We start from the raw sequence: 20,556 nt of genomic DNA, 5'->3' as shown, positions 1-20,556 counted from the left end.
GCTGCTGCCAGCCCCAACTGTCAGGAGGACATCCCTGTTGCCGTGAGGAGTTATACCCACTGCCACCTCTGACCGCTGAGAGGAGATGCCATTCTGCACATTTCCCGTTATAGTTGCCAGGCTGATTTCACTGACTATCCCACTTAAGAAGGCTCCGAAGTAAAAACTAAAGAAAAAATTTAAAGAGAAAGAACAAAAGTAAAAAGGGAAGAAAAGAAATGAAAGGGTGTGGAAGCAGATGAGCCCAGGCAAGAGCTGACACGGAGCCCTGCTACCCAACCACCATTTTGAATAACTTAATAGGGCTGACAACATCTTTGGAGAGAAAACAGAATTAATGTTTCAAGTCTATTGATTTTTCTTTCGAACTGATAGCTCGTAAAATGTGATATTCATGTTGTTGAGGGGGGTGGGGAAAGGAGTGAGTGGATAGGTGGAGACAGAGCCCAGAGAAAGAGTGAGTAAAAAATAGTAAGGCAAAGTGATTGTTGATCTTATTGTTTTCTTGTGTGGTGCAGGATATTTGTTGCCCATGCCAAATTTGACACATGGACTTATTTTATATTGCATGCTGCACTGTGGCTCCATAGAGAGGGATTTTGAATAATCCCATTGGCAACAGGTGTCAGATCATTCTAATCCCCATTAATGGTGCTTGAACTGCTTTACTGCTTTGAGGGATTGCGTTTATCTGATTTGATTAATACCTTTGTGTCCTTGTTTGAGGAAAGGATTGGGCATTTAGATTCAGGAGCATTTAATTCAGATCCTCAATGCGATGTTCGAATATTAATATTACACTAGTGAACTGTACAGTAGTTGAGGGATAAACATAGATAAATGTAAACCTGGAGAATCCCCCATCTACTCTTCAAACAGTGCCATAATACCTTTTACTCCCTCCTTGAAGGGGACACAAATTTTCAATTTAAAGATTTTATCTGAAATATAGCACCTCCAACATTCCAATACTTCACTGCCACTCTCTAGATTATGTGTTCATCTCTCCAGAATGTGACAAAATTCCCATATCATGAGGCAAGAGAACTATTAGAGAAATAAGGCTGACACCTAAATTGTTGTAATTTCAGTCCACTGCACCTTTGTACTTTCTTTTTCTGCATGTAAAAAGTATACATTTATTAAGGTGAGGATTCAGACTAGGGCTAATATTTAGTTAATTGCGTGAGTATTTTGTCTGTGACATACTGTATGGACTGCAGAACACTGTTCTGTCTTAATACTGATAAATTACTTTCAAAGTGATGGAAAGACATGTTAATACAATGTAAATGCAATATCATATGTGAACTGACATATCTGTTCCCACAAAAATGAAAGGTTATTAGCGTATTTTGAGACGATTTTTAGCTCAGGTTGAGGTTCTGTACGTAGGTTTGCTTGCTGAGCTGGAAGGTTCATTTCCAGACGTTTTTTTCAACCTACAAGGTAACCTCTTCAGTGGGCCTCAGGCAAAGCACTGTACATGATTCCTGCTTTCTCTTTATATGTTTGGGGTTCTTTGGGTTGGTGACGTCAATTCCTGTGGCGATGTCACTTCTGGTTCTTTTTCTCAGGAGGTGGTAGATCGGGTCCAGCTCGATGTGTTTGTTGATAGAGTTCTGGTTGGAATGCCATGCTTCTAGGGATTCTTGTGCGTGTCTTTGTTTGGCTTGTCCTAGGATTGATGTGTTGTCCCAGTCAAAGTGGTGTCCTTCCTCATCCATATGTGAGGATACTAGTGAGAGAGGGTCCTGTGGTTTTGTGGCTAGTTGGTGTTCATGTATCCTGGTGACTAGTTTTCTGCCTGTTTGTCCAATTTAGTTACAGTTCTTGCACAATATTTTGTAAATGATATTAGTTTTGCTTGCTACCTGTATAGGGTCTTTCAAGTTCATTAGCTCCTGTTTTAGTGTGTTGGTGGGTTTGTGGACAAGCAGACAAAACACGTCCAGAAATCCTAACTACTCTCCCCTACATCAAAGACATCTCGGAAATGACTGCCAGACTACTCAGACCCCTTGGCGTCATGGTAGCCCACAAACCCACCAACATACTAAAACAGCAGCTAATGAACTTGAAAGACCCTATACAGACAACCAGCAAAACTATTGTCATTTACAAAATACCGTGCAAGAAATGTAACAAACACTACATTGGACAAACAGGCAGAAAACTAGCCACCGGGAAACCTGAAGACCAACTAGCCACAAAACCACATGACCCTCTCTCACTAGTAACCTTACATACAGATAAGGAAGGACACCACTTCGACTGGGACAACACATCTATCCTAGGACAAGCCAAACAAAGACACACACAAGAATTCCGAGAAGCATGGCATTCCAACCGGAACTTTATCAACAAACACATCAAGCTGGACCCCTGAGAAAAGAACAGCAAATGACATCAGCACAGGAAATAACCTCACAGGAAATGAAATCACCAACCCAAAGAAACCCAAACACACAAATAGAAAGCAAGAATCATGTATAGTGCTTTGCCTGAGGCCCACTGAAGACGTTACCTAGTAGGGTGACAAAACGTCTGGAAATGAAACTTCCAGCTCAGCGAGCAAACCTACATCCATAAAAGGTTATTATTTGCAAGCGTCAATTCATGTTGAATTACAACACCATTATTTGACACCAGCATTTGCTCTTGGACAACAAGTAAATTTGTATTTAATTTTTAAAAACTGAATTCTACTGTTCAGCACTTCTATGCAGATTATTTGTGTGTTTGATGATGGCCTTATTTTAAACCAAATAGATTTATACAAACAAGTCAAGTGTCACTCCTTAAATGAAAATAATTTGTTTTTGATTTTAAAAAGTCAATTTCTTTGTCCAACACCTTGCAAACACACAAGAATCTAAATTGACTTGCGATCCAATTGGCTGTCATACAAGTTCAAGAATATTTCTCCATTAATTGTTTACATGAAGGCTGATACTAAGATATTTTAAATGTGCAAAACATGAAAAACCCAATTTTCATTAAATCTTTGAGGGTATGCATCTGAATTGACAATAGATTGTCAGCTCATTTGAAAGCTGATGTTTCCTCCTTCTGCAGTTTTAGGGAATGGGGTTCAGAAAAGATTTAAATGATGTTGCCAGGGTTGGAGAATTTGAGCTAGGGGAGAGGTTGAATAGGGTGGGGCTGTTTTCCGTGGAGTGTCGGAGCTGAGGTGTGACCTTGTAGAGATTTATAAAATTGTGAGGGGCATGGAAAGGATAAATAGACAAGCTTTTTTCCCCTCTGGGTAGGGGAGGCTAGAACTAGAGGGCATAGGTTTCGGGTGAGAGGGGAAAGATATAAAAGGGGCAATGTTTTCATGCAGAGGGTGGTGCGTGTATGGAATGAGCTGCCAGAGGAAGTGGTAAGGCTGGTAAATTGCAACATTTAAAAGGCATCTGGATGTTTATGTGAATAGGAAGGGTTTAGAAGGATATTGGCCAAGTGCTGCAAATAGGACTAGATTAGTTTGGGATATCTGGTCGGCATGGACGAGTTGGACTGATGGATCTGTTTCCATGCTGTACATCTCTATGATTCTGATTCAACAATAAAAAATCTAATTTTGTATTTGTGGTAAAAGGAAAAACATACGTTCTCGCTGGTTTCCAGAACTTGAACTTAATTGTGGACAGTTGCATATACTTTGCTTAATGATAAACTGATCGTATTTGTGGATGTTACAGCCAAACCAAGTCTGACAAAAACAACACTTAAAAAGGCACTTTAATATAAAGCAAGGAAAGAGAAATGCAGTGTAACCTGACTCTTGGTGGTTGTCAAAGCTTGTAAGATCAGGAATAGCCCATTTCAATTCCCTTGAGGGTATTCCACCATTCAGCTTCATTGTTGCAAATCTGTTCCTCAATTTAGTATCTGCCTTTGATTGTTAATATTATATATGCTTATCTATTAATAAATCTATAGATCTCAGTCTTGAAAATGTAGTAGATCAAGCGTTGGCAGCCTTCTGGCTGCCAGGTACTCACTGCATTTCCGCTTTCACTGTGAAATGTCTAGTTATGATTTTATGGTTGCATCCTCTTGTTCTGGATTCTTTAGTGAAAGAAAATAATTTCTCTGCGTCTATTGAATCCTTTTAAACACCTTCAGTTGGATCATCAATCAACCTTCTAAATCCATGGGAATATAAACTGTTGGGATTATTCATTAACTATATGTGATAACTAAAAATAATGGTTTGAAATTTATGCTGCCTAGTTACATTTAGATGGTGATTGATATCTGTAAGAGACTAGCTGTCTAAGATTTGATCTCTCTCCGTTCCTTTTATTTTTATAGTTTTTAGTTTTAATCAAGCCTTAGGCTTTGAGTGTAGCATCAATGAATTGAGTCCTTTCTCCAGCATAAATACCTGCATGTGGGCCAGTTTGTTCCTTAATTCTGGCCGAGTATAGCTGGCTGATATCAATTTGAAAAAATGAACATGCCTGAAATTTTCGAATTTAATATCAGTGGCAAAGTCATTATATCACTCTATGCTTTCAACATTTAATTGTTGTGAATGTATCATGGTATTTTCACCTTCTCTGCTTAAACCAGCAAGCACTCCCTTAATTTGGGTCATCCGAGTTGCTATGACATCCATTTCCTGTTGGGAATTATGAGTAAATGATTTAGGTTTGTGAATAAAGTGGTCGCCTTTGTTGTTACACATAGTATGAATTGAGCTTCAGAAGTAGATTGTGCACAGCAATGGGGCAGAGAAAGGGAAAATTCTGTGATTCATTTGGCTGTCACAATGTTCTGACTGGGTTTAAACCATAATTAACAGAATCAGACTTGAATTTATGTCTGTATAAATTGGTTGCCACTGGTCTGTGAAGCTGATGAAAACCTGTGTTTTTGATGTAATACACACAAAGGACATGACCTAAGAAATGAGAGCAGGCATAGACCAGATGGCCTGTCGACCTTACTCTGCCATTCAGTATGATTATGGCAGATTTTTTTGCCTCAGTACATTCCTACCTGCTCTCCAAATGTCTTGATTTCCAAAAGGCCAAATATCTGTCTATCCCAATTTCAACCAAACCCAATGGTAGTGCATTCACAACCCTCTTTGTCGACATTTTCAAAGATTCACAATCCTCTCAGTGAAGCAATTACTTCTCTCAGTCCTCGATGATTGAAGTCTTAGGCTGTACCTTGTGTATGTGAGTCTGAAAGTGTATACTGATGAAAGACATGTTGGCAGAGCAGCTTCAGATCCCAGAAAGGTAAGACCTGACATCCATATCATCCTAATAGTGTATATAATAAATTCTGTTGTATCAATGTAAGTAGTTGCTAAAATGTTTTTTAAAAAACTACTGCTTGTTCAACATAAGAGCCTCTTCTAGATCGGCCAATAAGTTGCACTCCTCTGCCACACTTGACCAAGCAGATCCCTGTGCTACAGAGGATGATGGCAGAAAACCTTCATTTGTTGAGGCGCAGACTCTGTTCAGCTGCACATGCAACAGTAGCTCCACATTCTGGGTTCCCCTTTCAATAGCATCTGTGCTGAAAACAACAAATGCTGGCGATCACAGTGGGTCAGACAGCATTCATTGAGAGAGCAACATCTGTGTCTACCTTGTTAAGCTGCTTCAGAATAGTGTATGTTTAAATGAGATCACCTCTTATTCTGCACTCAAAGCATGTAAATCCAATTTGGTCAGTCTCTCATCTTAGGACCACTCCCTCAGTCTAGGTGCTATTCCAGTAAACTTTCTCTGTACTGCCTCCAATGTATGAATATCCTTCCTCAAATGTGAAGCTCACAACAGTGCACCATGGTTCACATGGGGTCGCACCACAGTTCCAAACAATTGTAGCAAGATATTTTTTATTCTTTTTTGGGACTTAGGTTTTGATGGCTGGCTGGCATTTATTGGTTGTCCTGAGTTGCAATTGCCTTGAACTGCTACAGTTCATACACTGTAGGTAGACCCACAATACTGTAGGGAGGGAGTAGACCCAGAAATAGCAAAGGACTGGAGATATTTCCAAGTCAGGATGCTGGGTGGCTTGGAGGGCAATTTGAGGGTGGTGGTGTTGTTCCCATGTATCCACTGCCTTTGTCCTTCTGATGGAAGTGGTCATGGGTTTGTAAGGTTCAGTAAGGATCTTTGGTGAAAAGCATTGGTAGTGGAGGGAGTGGATTCATGAAGATGTGGTGCCAATCAAATGGGCTACTTTGTTCTGGATGGTGTCAAACTTCTTGAATGGCAATTGAGGAGTATTTCATTACACTAGTGACTCATGCTTTGCAGAAGGTCGTCAAGCTTTAGGGAGTCTGGAAGTGAGTTTCTTGCTGCAGTGTTCTGAGCCTCTGACATGGTCTTGCTGCCACTTTATTCATATGGCAAATCCAGTTCAGTTTCTGGTCAATAGTAATCCCCAGGATGTTAATAATAGGGGATTCACTGATGGTCACACCATTGAATGTCAATGTGGGGGTGGTTATATTGTCTCACATTAGAGATGGTCATTGCCTGGCATTTCTGTGGCATGAATATTCATTGTTCCATTTCCTCCAATCTCTTCGTAATAAACACGAAATGCCATTTACCTTGCTAATTGTTTGCTGTAAATGCTTGTAAACTTTGTTTTCCTTGTACAAGGATACCCAATATTCTCTGACCATCCACTTTGCTACATTATACTTCACCCATCACCTTGTTACCCAGTCACTTAATTAAGGTAGAGCCATATTTCCAAATCAGTCTGTAGTTAATTTATGGATAAGATTGTGGATTCCTCAAAAGTACTCACATGGAGTGTTTGGATAGTACAATGTAAGCATACAGTCACAACAGAATGATATAGTTATATCTTATTGTGAAAGTATTTTAGACAAAACCTTTTACAATACTTCACTGATCCAATTTACTTTTGCTTCATGAAGGGTTCATAAACATTTAAGCAGTGCTGATGTCCCCCCACCAACATTGATATGCTGAAAGGTAGTGATTCATTTCTTTCCAATCCCCTTAATGATGAGCTAAGGCCTTCTGCACTCATCTGACCTTAGTCTGCTCAGTCCATTCTTTCTTCTAAGATCAAAGTAATCTCTTCAACCCTGAGAAATATTATTCAACTTTAAGTTAATAGCAACCCTACTCTTACATTGTGCTGATGATCTCGAGCATAGAATATAATACTTCTTGTTATGTATTTTGAATAACTTACAAACTATTGAGTAATAAAATTTAAGAGTCCTATGTTGGGTGATTGTGAATCATGCACCTTTGTATTAAAAGTCTTGTGAAAAACATTTTTTGATGTTTAAGTTTTTAATGTCTATCCAGATAAATAGACGAGATATTACGCAATGATATTTTACTACTGCTATAGGACTGTGATTGTACTCCCCAGCATAAAAATGCTAGGTTCTGGATTTAGCAAGAAATTCTTGTTACTGTTGGAAATTTGGTGTCACATGATTGTCCAAAAACAAATGAACAATGATGAAGGAAAAGAAACTAGGAGTCAAGATTTAGAAGGCATAGGTTTAGGGTGAGAGGGGAAAGATATAAAAGAGACCTAAGGGGCAACTTTTCCACGCAGAGGGTGATATGTGTGTGGAATGAACTGCCAGAGGAAATGCTGGAGGCTGGTACAATTGCAACATTTAAAAGGCATCTGGATGGGTATATAAATAAGTTTAGAGGGATATGGGCCAGATGCTGGCAGGTGGGACTAGATTGGGTTGGGATATCTGGTCGGCATGGACGAGTTAAACGGAAGGATCTGTTTCCATGCTGTACATCTCTATGATTCTATGATTCTGACTGTATCTCATATATAGAAATATGGAATTAATTGTTGAGGCCAGGTCATTTGAGAATTTTAAAGTTGATTTGGATTTTTTTTGTATGACAAACATTATTAAAAGCCATGAACGGGCAGATGGGAGTTAAAATCCAGATTAGCAATGATTTAATTAAATGACAATAGATAGGTCTGAATTACTGACTGTTGTTGCTATTGTTATTGTGTTGCTATTGTTATTGTGTTGCTAAAATATTTTCCATCTGTGTAGTAATGGCTTTTGCTTTTTTCTTCAAAAAAGTTTAGCCATCACATTTAACTTGGAAATAATGGAATGTAAAACAAAAAGTAAAAATGGATACAAAATCACAGTAGAAAATTCCATGTTCATTCGTTTTAAAAAAGGTGCATTGATTTGTTTTCTAAACCTGTTTTGAAACTGCTGTGAAAAGCATGACGTAGATCTCAGGAAGCATTAACAGCTGTCTCATGCAATTTGAAGAATCTAAACTGCCATTCCCCACCTACTTGATAAGTAAGAAGTCTTGAGCACATGGAGTGTTAAAGGTGAACAATAAGTGCACTTAAGAGGAAACTAAATAAGTCCACGTTGATAGGGTGATTTGACGGCAGATTGGAAGAAACAGTGGCATAGGCCTATTGAGATTGGCGTGTTTCTATGCTGTAATTTCTGTGTAAGAAATGAACATCTGTTTCTCATATTTGCATCCTTGCTGTTTTCAGCACTGACTTTTTCTCACCTTTTGTTTAAGTCAGTATTGACATTCTGAAATGATGACCTGATTTGAGCTGGGTAAGTTTAATTATTTGCAATTTGATATTAAGATGAGGAAGCCTTCCTGCTTTGCATTAAAATATTGAACTTGTCATGAAATGTGTAACAGATGCAAGCTTGATAATGCTGTGGAATGATATTGAGAGGCTATTTTTGGTAAAACAAAATAAATTGACTTTTAGCATGGTACAAGTTCTCCACTGAGAACTGAATTTCAGACATAGGTATTCAAAGTTTGTGCGAAGATTTGTAGCTCGGATGCTCGTTGTTGTGGTTCTGTTCGCCGAGCTGGAAGTTTTTGTTGCAAACGTTTCGTCCCCTGGCTAGGCGACATCACCAGTGCTTGAGAGCCTCCTGCGAAGCGCTTCTTTACATCATCAGTGCTTGAGAGCCTCCTGCGAAGCGCTTCTTTGAAGACATAGCCTGCTTGTTCAAAATATACCTATATTTTAAGTCTTGATACTTTCATAGTTGAGATGATATAACCAGAGAATGAAGAAGCACAGAAAGAGACATTGACTCAGTCAATTCAAAGAGCAATCCAACAACTGCCATATCCCTAGTCTTCTCCCTGGTCCTCTAATTTTTTCCCCTTTTAATATTTCAAAAGGAAACTGGATGAAAAGTTATTGAAACTTCTTCTATTGCCCATGTTGCACTCAGATCATCATAACCTGCTCTGTTAAATAATGAAATATTCCTTTTATTGTATGTTACATTTAGTACTTTTGTCACTAACTTTAATTCTGTATTCTCCAGTTGTCAATCATTGACTGGAGATGGACTAAGTTAGTAGCATCTATCAAAATACTTCATAACATTGAATATTCCTATTAAATATTCCCTTAATCTTTTGTAATGAGGTGAACCCAGTGTTACGTGTTCTGCACATAGGTGATGTCCTTTTTTCTCAAGTACCATTCTCAAACAGCTCCTCTGCACTGTAAGACTTGGACATCCTTCTAAAGCATGGTACCTAGAATAGACTGTAATACTGTTAGAATCTAAATATTAATTTAAAAAGGTTTTTCGTAACTTCCCTGCTTTTATACACTTCTGTTTCTATTCAAATGTTCCTTAACCAGTCTTATCCATATGGTCTGTGCTGGTTTAACCCCTAGATTTGTGCTGTGTGAAAAGTTATTAGCTGCCTTTTGAAAGTCCATATGCACAATATCAACTGCATAGCCATTACCATTCATAGGATGGGGACAAAAATTGCATGACATTGACCTTCCTACAACAAGCTTGTGCATTGATTAAACATGTAAAGCACAGAGCTAAGCTGAGATGCAATTTTGAGAGAAATGTACTTGAACAGGAATCAAAATGACTGCAGTTAATTATTAACTCAACACATGTTGAAAATTAGCAGTGAATGCTAATCAAAATCTTGTTATACTTATTGATGTTACTACGTGGTAATTGATTGAAGAGCTGTATTAGATCGTAACTCTCAATCTACAGGAGAAAGGATAGAATGAAAAGGGCTATATTGGTTGGTTCAGAAAATGTTCAAACTTGAAGTTATCACTTTTAAATAAAGTGTAACCCAGAACTAGGGTCCTGGAGCTGACTATTTCCAATCTCTGGAATGGAATGAACATGCTTTTTTTAAAGTTTGGAGTAACATTTATGATAGGAACTGTTTCTTGAGATAACATGTGCAAATAGCTGCTGCGACTGTGGCATTTACCTCTTGGCACTGATCTTCCCCCATCCATCTAAACTATGATGTGGAGGTGCCAGAGTTGGACTGGGGTGTATAAGGTCAAAAATCAAACAACACCAGGTTATTGTCCAACTGGTTTATTTGAAATTGAAAGCTTTTGGAACTCTGCTTCTCCCTAAGATGTGGTATGATAGGGAGTACAAGACACAGTACTTATAAGCTTATAAATACTGTCTTGTACCTCCCTATCATACCACACCTGAGGAAAGAGTGGGGCGCTGAAAGCTTTGCAATTTCAAATAAACCTGATAGACTATAACCTGGTGTCATTAGATTTTTGACCATCTTAACTATGTTTCAAATGAAAAAAGTCAGGTGAATAGGAAAAGTAAAGGATCCTGTACATGCATGTAATGTTAAAGTGAGTACTAAGATGTGTTGTTTTCGAAACTTGTTATATGCAAGTTGGCTGTATTCCCAATCTGGGTAATCTCTTGAAAGGTAGAGAGCAAAATAACTTCTAAATTGCAAGTCTGCAAAGGAATGTGCAGGTACAGGTAGTTCTGGTATAACGTGCATTTCAGCAGCACGATTTGGCTAATGTCACTGAAGATTTAGTGAATGATATTTCAGAGAAGCTTACCTCCGTTGGCAATAGCGCGATTCCAGCCGGAATCAGTTCGCATGCTTTGTTTTGTGAATGCACCGATGTGCGTGCCGAATCTCTGCACCGTTCTGCGCATGCGGCGCTGTACTGCACATCTACTGGTGTCCGTGCATGCGTGATGTCAGTGTCCGTGAATGCACAGTTTTGATACCCCCACATGCGTGATGTCGGTGCCAGTCTTCATGCCGTTTTGCACATGCGCTATGTCCACGCTGAAGTATTTGCGCCGTCCTGTATTTGCGATGTCATCTGCAGACGGGGCAGCTTTCTGTGGGAAGTACTGTACAAAGAGCAGCTTTCTTACATTTTCTGAATGTACTGTGTTAAATTTACGTTTGTTTCGTGAATAATTATGATTTCAACATTCATTCAGGTGTGCTATACTTTGCATTAGACTTTGGGTGATATTTGAGCACTCATGAGTTACATTTTCGGCTGGAACCCCGACCCACGCCTCCCGTTGGCTTCATTTTTTTTATTATGAGATTTTCTCTTAGCGAGGGTTTGCTGGATCACAGTCGCGTTATTGGAGAATTACCTGTATTCTATGTGTATAATATCACCCTGGTTCATGTTTTTTCACTTTAACATCAGGAAGTTATTAGGGTTGGAAATCTCCTGGAACATCGCGTGATTCATGAAATTATTCTTTCTGGCAGTATTTTACAGAATCTGAAGATTGGCACCATTTTAGTGTGACCACTTCCCCTCTGACTTGAGGATGTTCCCAGCCTTCCAATTTGTGGCCTCGCCTGGTGTTGTATCACTACATGGGATCTGAATACAAAGTCCCTACCACCCACTAGGTCCCAGATTGTCTGGTCTAACCGCCCCACCACAAGTGCTGGTTAACAGTGTTTCCCCATCGCTTCCCACCCCCCTCTGTCAGTAGTCCCACATGCTGTGTCCCCTCCCCAACATGTCAGCCGAAAGATAGGGGCCCTTTGTGGCCAAGATGAGCAGCCATTGGAGCAATGGTGTAAGCAAATCTGAGGGTCAATGGTAACCAGCAAGGAAGGGCACAGCAGTCTCCCAAGAAGACTATATTAGATTGTGACCAGGAATAAATATTGATCCCATAAGGAATAGCCCAATTAGTGAAAGTCTGCAGGAAGTACTGTCAGTAAAATATTGCATTTTATGGGTATTTTTGATTTTATTTTGTTATTTAACTTAACAATGTAGAAACGCATTCATTTCAAGTAATAAAATTTAACTTAAAAGGTCCAGGTTTTGTTTTTCTGTGAACATAATTCCTGTTTTATTTCCTATGGGAATGAGCTTTAAATGAGGACACCCTATCAATAGATTAAGTGTGTGGGCAAAAAAATTAGGAAATGGGAAAAATATGACCTTAGTTCATTTCAGCAAGAAGCCTAAAGAAACATTTTACTTAATTGGAGAGGTATTCAAGCAGTATAGAGGAATCTTGATGCATGCATAATAAAATTTAGTATCCAGGTCCAGCAAATGGAATATTTGTGTTTATTGCAAGGGGAATAAAATATAAAACCAATAATGTTTTGCTACCATTGTGTAAAGTATCAGAGTACTTGTGAGATCGCATTTAGAGTATTGTGTCCAGCTTTAGTATCATAATTTTTTTCAAAAGTACTAGAGTACAACCTCTATTATCTGAACATTGATTTCCAAATTTCAGATTATCTGAACAAAATCTCAAGGTACCGATGCTCGGGTAAACTGTGTTTTCCGAACTTCTGAATTATCGGATAATTGAGGATGCCCTGTACTTGCATTTACGAACAATTCAAAGGTTCACTTGACTGATTCTTGGGATGGGGGTTATCTTATGAGGAAAGGATAGGCCTCTAAGTATTGGAGTTTAGAAGAATGAGAGATGGTCTTACTGAAGCATATAAGATCATGATGGGTCTTGGGAAGGTGGGGTGGCATGGTGGCGCAGTGGTTAGCATGCTGCCTCATAGTGTCAGGAACCTATGTTCGATTCCACCCTCTGGTAACTGTCTGCGTAGAGTTTTCACATTTCCCTGTGTGTGCATGGGTTTCCTCCAGATGCTCTAGTTTCCTCCCATGAACAAAAATGTGCCAGTTAGGTGGATTGGTCACACTAAATTACCTATAGAGTCCAGGAATATGCACACTAGGTAGATTAGATGGGAAATGCTCCGTTATGGAGGGAGGATGGGGAGGTGGGACAGGGTGGGATGCGCTTTAGAAAGTCAGTGTGGACTCCATGGGCTGAATGGCCTATTTCCACGCTGTAGGGATTCGCAGATTGATTCTACGGTGGTTGCTGAAAGGAAGCTTTTCACTGTGGGGGAGACCAGCACCAGAGGACGCAGCTTGGAAAAAAAAGCCTTCCTTTTAAAACTGAATCTGTGGAACTATCTTTCCCAAAGATTGGTGGAGGCAAGATCATTGAATACCATTCAGTTAGAGGGAAAGTGATGTCCTTGCTGGTGAAGAAACTAAAGGATAGGCAATAAAAATTCTGCCACAATCTGACGACCTATGATCTTTTTTGAATGGTGGAGCAAGCTTGAGGGGACCACATGGCTTGCTCCTAATTTGAAAGGCTCATGCCTGAAATATTGACTCTTGTGCTCCTCAGATGCTGCCTCACCTGCTGTTCTTTTCTAGTACCACACTTTTCAACTTTGCTAATTTGTACTCTTTGTTTTTTCCTAGATTTTCCAACAATAATTTGAACTTCTTTTCTCCCCCAATCCACAGTCTTTTGCTTTATGCAGGGTATCAGCTGTTTGGTTTTGTAACAGTACTGGGTGGGTGCAGCATTAAACATTGACTTTGTGGATTATTTAATTTTCAAAATCGTTGGAAGTTTCTTGTGGGTTGAAGAATTTTGTTATTTCTGATGTATTTTTTTCATGAAAAGGAACCATAATGCGTTAAAACAGAAAGTAGAAAATATGCAATACATTAGTCTGTTTCTGTAAAGGTGAAAAAGATTTTGGGAAATTGGAAGGGTAATACTCAATGTAGATTTTTCAACTATACTGAATGGTTTGGTTTGCTTTTGACCTAATTTACTGTTTTTCAAACAATAAGGCATCAGTACTTAAGAGCATTTCTGTCTCCAACAGCTGGATTCATTATCTATGCCATTCTCTTCTGTACTCCTCCCCCCGCCCCAACTGCTAAATGTTCTGTTTAAATAAATGAGTGATTGGATCGTTGGGCAGTGTTTTTTTTCAACAATTGAGAAGTGATGTTCAAACCATGTTAAAGAAAACCAAGGCCTTGAAAATGGATTTTGTATGGAAACAAAGTTGAATATTCAGATTCCAATATGAATCTTATCTTATTTTTAAAAGAGAAAAATCACTCTCTTGAAAAGAGTTAGGGTTTCCAGTTTAAGACAGAAGGAGAGAGAAGGTTGAATGCTTGCTGATGGTGGGTGATGCAATCTAAATAAAAATCTTCCCAGCATGAAATAAATAACTGAAGTTATCCTGTTAGTTTAATATGGCATATGGCTCCTAAAAGTGTTGAGCTAATATGCTGCAGCAGGCTGTATTTTACCATCAGCAATCCTTTGTGAGAAAGTTAATATTTAACTATTAAGTATTAGTATCAATTCAAATAAAGAAAAAAGATGTGTTTTCTGTTTTAGTAGCTGCTACTTGGCAACTGCTGTGATTAAAAGTAGTCTACGCCCGTGGTTGTTGCTAAAAGTACTATATTTCTAAATTACAGTGCAAAAATTGCAGGATTTTCTTGATGCACAATACTACCATAATGATATCCTCAATCTGTGCAATTAAAGTAGCTTGATGGCACATTTTGAATTTATGTTCCACTTTTTTTCAATTTAAAATCAGTAGCTTGAGTGAATAAACAGCTGTTCCAAATTTGCAACTGTACCACCATGTTTTGTAACCCAGCATAGCTGTTTCTTTTCTCCTTAATCACCTCCCTTTTTCTATCATTTTCATCATTTATTTAAAGGTCATCTGTCCAACTTTTAGTCTGCATCAAGTTAGAGTCATTGGCCACCCTTTCCCATTCACAGGCCAACAGCACATTAAAGTTTAAAATTCTTAGTATTTTGTTTAAAGTCATTTGTTGCATGTACTTTCTTCAAATCCAGAAGATTTTCAAGCCCTCATTTGAAATGAGTACCTTTTGTACATCCTTTTCCCCACTCATTTGTGGCTATGACATTTTTGGGGAAATCGTTTTTCCACTTTGAAAATTGCTAAACTTCAAAAGAAAAGGTTAGGGACTTGAGCATGATCAAGCTAAATGACAATCCAATTATTTAAACTATTCGTGAAAATCAATTATGGAAGTCACCTATAAACTCTAGGAATTCAAAAATACTACTTCTTATTCTGATTTCATCCATCCATCTACACTGGTGGATAATACAAATTATACATTTCCATCTTCACCTAGAACATGACTAGAGTCAGACTTTGGCTGATTACAATAATCTCTATGTCTCTAATTCAGATTGATTGATTGAGTCCCTGTAACATACTGTCTCCGGGCATCAAGATGTGTGATAAAGAAAACCAAATATCACAGAAGCGTTTAGATGTCAGATTTTAGGAATTTTAAAAAGAAATAAAAAACGTACAGTGAGTTTTAGGGGAAGATTGTCCAGATTGAGGTGCCTGAACATTTAATTATTATGTGTTTTAGAAAAACAGGATTTTTAATTGGCTTGAACAATTCTTAGATTATTGTGGACAATTGGAAACGCAGACATGTCTTGGAAAACTGAGGACATCAGCACAAATTCTGTTTTACACTGTGCCCATTTTACAGTTCGTTGAAGTCAGTGGAATGCAATATTGGGTAAGTTGTAAAACTAAGGATCCATGCAGTGCTGTAGGTTTACCAGCTGGTGAATTACGTTAAATTTAACTCTAACTTGAGAACAATGTTCTATTGCTGCATTATGACCATAATTCCCATGTGCCTTGGGCAGTGCTGTATCTGTAATTTAGTTAAGTCTGGATGATTCTTAAGTAGAAATTTTTTTAATCAAGTGCAAGATTTCCAATCCAACACACATTGTAATTGGGATTCAAGTAAAAAAAGGATTGAGTGTGAGAAGACAACATATTTGTGAACATAGTGCAGTAATTTTAATGATTGCCATCTTTTGAAGTGTTGAATCAGAATTGGTGCTGTCCTTGGGCATTTGGTACCGTAGCGATCTTATAAATGTGGGAATATTAATTCTACCCTATCACTGTTTTTGATTTATTTTTGTATATCTGTTTTTATTTCCTTATTGATTTGCATAACAACTTTGTTGAGGCTTTGAAACTACAAAAATCTCAAATTCCCCTTTTGGTGTGCAGTATCTTGATATGAAATGTGTATAGTGCAAATACGTCTCAAGATGTTAATAAGCTGTTTAATCTGGCTCTTAAACTCTTAACCGGATTGATTTGATCTAAGTTTTTTTTATTACTACACCGAAGGAGGTGGTTATTCAATGGAAAAGAAAATGTTGTTCTGTGTTACCCAGATTGTCAGATGAGTGCACAGTCCTCTGTTGAACAGTCTGACCACAAACAGATTAATTGGATCCAACAGGAGGTCCTTTGTTGAAAGACCAAGGGGGGAGACTTAGCAATTTTGAAGTCAAAATGTGCTTCTTCAATTAATTTTCTTATTGTCAGCCAATAATATCCTTTTTCCAATGTTACTTTATTTTTGTGAAGGAAAAACCAGTAAAACTCACGAATGGCACATACTCATCACTTCCGTTTCCTCGGCCCCCAACGCCTCATCTTCACCGTGGATATCCACTCCCTCTACACCTCCATCTGCCATGACCAGGGCCTCCAAGCCCTCCGTTTTTTCCTCTCCAGACGTCCCCAACAGTATCCTTCCACTGACACTCTCATTCGTTTGGCCGAACTGGTCTTCACCCTTAACAATTTCTCATTCGAATCCTCCCACTTCCTCCATACCAAAGGGGTAGCCATGGACACACGTATGGGCCCCAGCTATGCCTGTCTCTTTGTTGGCTACGTAGAACAGTTGATCTTCCGTAATTACACCGGCACCACTCCCCACCTCTTCCTCCGCTACATTGATGACTGCATTGGTGCCACCTCGTGCTCCCGCGAGGAGGTTGAGCAATTCATCAACTTCACCAACACATTCCACCCTGACCTTAAATTTACCTGGACTATCTCTGACACCTCCCTCCCCTTCCTGGACCTCTCCATCTCCATTAATGATGACCGACTTGACACTGACATTTTTTACAAACCCACCGACTCCCACAGCTACCTGGATTACACCTCTTCCCATCCTACTTCTTGCAAGAATGCGATCCCATATTCCCAATTCCTCTGCCTCCGCCGTATCTGCTCCCAGGAGGACCAGTTCTACCACAGAACACACCAGATGACCTCCTTCTTTAGAGACCACAATTTCCCTTCCCACGTGGTTAAAGATGCCCTCCAACGCATCTCGTCCACATCCCGCACCTCCGCCCTCAGACCCCACCCCTCCAACCGTAACAAGGACAGAACGCCTCTGGTGCTCACCCTACCAACCTTTGCATACACCAAATCATCCGCCGACATTTCCGCCACCTCCAAAAAGACCCCACCACCAGGGATGTATTTCCCTCCCCACCCCTTTCCGCCTTCCGCAAAGACCATTCCTCCGTGATTACCTGGTCAGATCCACGCCCCCCACTACAACCCACCCTCCCATCCTGGCACCTTCCCCTGCCATCGCAGGAACTATAAAACCTGCGCCCACATCTCGTCCCTCACCTCTATCCAAGGCCCTAAAGGAGCCTTCCACATCCATCTAAAGTTTTTTACCTGCACATCCACCCTTATCATTTATTGCATCCCGATGCGGTCTCCTCTACATTGGGGAGACTGGGCGCCTCCTGGCAGAACGCTTTAGGGAACATCTCTGGGACACCCGCACCAATCAACTACACCGTCCCGTGGCCCAACATTTCAACTCCCCCTCTCACTCTGCCGAGGACATGGAGGTCCTGGGCCTTCTTAACCGCCGCTCCCACACCACCAGACGCCTGGAGGAAGAACGCCTCATCTTCCGCCTCGGAACACTTCAACCCCAGGGCATCAATGTGGACTTCAACAGTTTCCTCATTTCCCCTTCCCTCACCTCCCCCAAGTTCCAAACTTCCAGCTCAGCACTGTCCCCATGACTTGTCCAGACCTGTCCTACTTGCCTATCTCCTTTTCCACTTATCCACTCCACCCTCTCCTCCCTGATCTATCACCTTCATCCCCTCCCCCCACTCACCTATTGTACTCTATGCTACTTTCTCCCCACCCCCACCCTCACCTTCCTCTAGCTTATCTCTCCACTCTTCAGGCTCTCTGCCTTTATTCCTGATGAAGGGCTTTTGCCCGAAACGTCGATTTCGCTGCTCCTTGGATGCTGCCTGAACTGCTGTGCTCTTCCAGCACCACTAATCCACATACTGATTTAACTCATTTCATATATCTCAGAATGGGAAGTCCAGTAAAGTCAGTGCGTCTTCTCCAAATATGATGGGTTTTTTTCCCTTTGTGTGTCTGTTCTTCCTGGAGATGATTTGAGAGGCAACAAATTTCTATCCAAAAAAACTATCTTCAATGCTGGTCTAAATTGTGCTTGAAAATGCATTGGTTTTCTGAAGTGAAGTTCATGTTTCATCTCTAGCTCATTTGCGTGATCACAAATCTGGTATTAACCGGTGCTGTTGGGTAGCATTTTAGAATTTACTTATCTTTTGCATGTTCCAGAAAGAGTTGTATTAGAACTGAAATGGGCTTTCACAAAAATAGTATAACTGGTCATTACCTGAGTTTCAAAAAAAAAGACTGGATGCTGGAAATCAGAAATGCAAACAGAAAAACTTAGCTGGTTTGGCAGCATCTGTTGAAAGAAAATTAATTAATGTTTCGGGTATCGTTCTGAAGAAAGCAAATATTAACTTAGGGCGGCACGGTGGTGCAGTGGTTAGCACTGCTGCCTCACAGCACCAGGGTCCCAGGTTCAATTCCAGCCTCGGGCGACTGTCTGTGTGGAGTTTGCACGTTCTCCCAATGTCTCTGCGGGTTTCCTCCGGGTTCCTCCCACAGTCCAAAGATGTGCAGGTCAGGCCATGCTAAATTGCCCATTATGTGCATTAGTCAGAGGGAAATGGGTCTGGGTGGGTCCATCTTTGGAGGGTTGGCGTTGACTTGTTGGGCCGAAGGGCCCGTTTCCACACTGTAGGGAATCTAAACTAATCTTCTTACCACAGATGCTGCCAGACCTGCTGAGTTTTGCCAGCAATTTCTGTTTGTATTTTACTTGAGTAACCTGATTTTAATCCAGTGGTAATAAATTTTTAAAAAATTATACAGAGCAATTTAGTGGTTGCATTAATGTATATCGTGCAGTTTCTTAGTAAGTTAATGTATCGATACTTAAACATTTTAAAAGATGACTGTTGGTGCCCTTGCTTAATTTGAAGAGCCTTCTCAAAATTGCCTCAACACAGGATATTGAAACTTGATGTGTTTCTCAAACCAATCTGGACCTTAGGCTGTTTTATGGACAGGGCCAACTTCCATCCCAATGTTTTAAAATCACTGTGAAGATTTCAGGAACTTGCTTTCTGTTGGATGTAACGTATACTTGAATCTCATTGACCTTTTTACACAATTTCATCTTTTTTTAGCAGATAAATCAGTGTAACCTAGAGGAAGTTCTCTGAATATCCTGTTTTCGTCAGCCACAAGGAGCTATTTAACAGTACAGTAGTTTTGGGGCACAGAAATGTCAAAAATAGGAGTATGAATAGATTACTTAGGCCTTACAGCTTGCTCTGCCAATCAATATCATGGCTGATCATTCACCTCATTAACCTGTTCCCACTTTCTTCCCTTTAGTCCAAAGAGCTATATCTAATTTCTCCTTGAAAACACTCAATGTTTTGGCCTTGACTGCGTTCTCTGACAGAGAATTGCATGGGCTCACCATTCTCTGTATGAAGAAAATTCTCCTCATCTCAGTCCAAAATGGCCTAACCTGAATCCTTAAACTGTGACCCCTGGTTCTGGACTCCCCAGTCATTGGAAACATCCTTCTTGTATTTACTCTATCTAGTCCTGTTAGAAGGCAGATGATCCAGAGATTGTTCCCCTTCTTTGTCTGTGTGGAAGTACTTCCTTTTAACTTGCCTCAGTTTAGAAAGTTTGCAGGTTTTACCCTGCATTCTGCGATTGTTTGGCACGATACATTGGGTGCTATAGTTTATCAATGCTGTGTTAGTGACTGACCTTGTTTTTTTTAAATTTCAAAATGAAAATTACTTGACGCTTCAGCTTTGGTGCAATGAATGATGATTGAAAGAAGAATTTACACTTTACCCTCGTGCCAATCCTGCAACTGAGAACTTGAAGCAATTCAGGAAACAGGTTACAATAAAGCCTACTGCTGCATTTTAAATAATTTATTGTAATGCATTGTGTTATATTGCATTGATGATGGGTTAATACAAACTATGTCATGGTGATGTGACATCACATAATTTGGAGTCTCACACAGCCATATGGATATATTAAGTCTAGGATACAGAGTGATCAGCTGTCCCCGATTTTCTGGAAACCACCTTCTGTTTTTGAATCC

General features: G+C 39.8%; 1 protein-coding gene across 7 annotated transcripts in view; it reads left to right on the top strand.

Moving 5' to 3' along the window:
- Nucleotides 1-20,556, top strand: part of LOC122552683 (serine/threonine-protein kinase D3) — a 436,133-nt gene that overhangs the window by 102,981 nt on the left and 312,596 nt on the right. The window contains exon 1 of one of the 7 annotated variants that reach the window (XM_043695541.2): nucleotides 10,952-11,212. The exons of 5 other annotated variants lie outside the window; for them this stretch is intronic. In XM_043695541.2, coding sequence (XP_043551476.1) covers nucleotides 11,093-11,212 — 120 coding nt within the window. In that variant the 5' untranslated portion in view covers nucleotides 10,952-11,092. One more of the 7 variants, XM_087991222.1, reaches the window with a different exon arrangement.

This window comes from Chiloscyllium plagiosum, unplaced genomic scaffold, assembly GCF_037043375.1.
Source record: "Chiloscyllium plagiosum isolate Xiang-an unplaced genomic scaffold, Cpla_swu_hap1 HiC_scaffold_10, whole genome shotgun sequence".
Classification (NCBI taxonomy): domain Eukaryota; kingdom Metazoa; phylum Chordata; class Chondrichthyes; order Orectolobiformes; family Hemiscylliidae; genus Chiloscyllium; species Chiloscyllium plagiosum.
The sequence above is the reverse complement of the archived record's forward strand: the minus strand, read 5'-3'. Positions and strand labels throughout refer to the sequence as shown.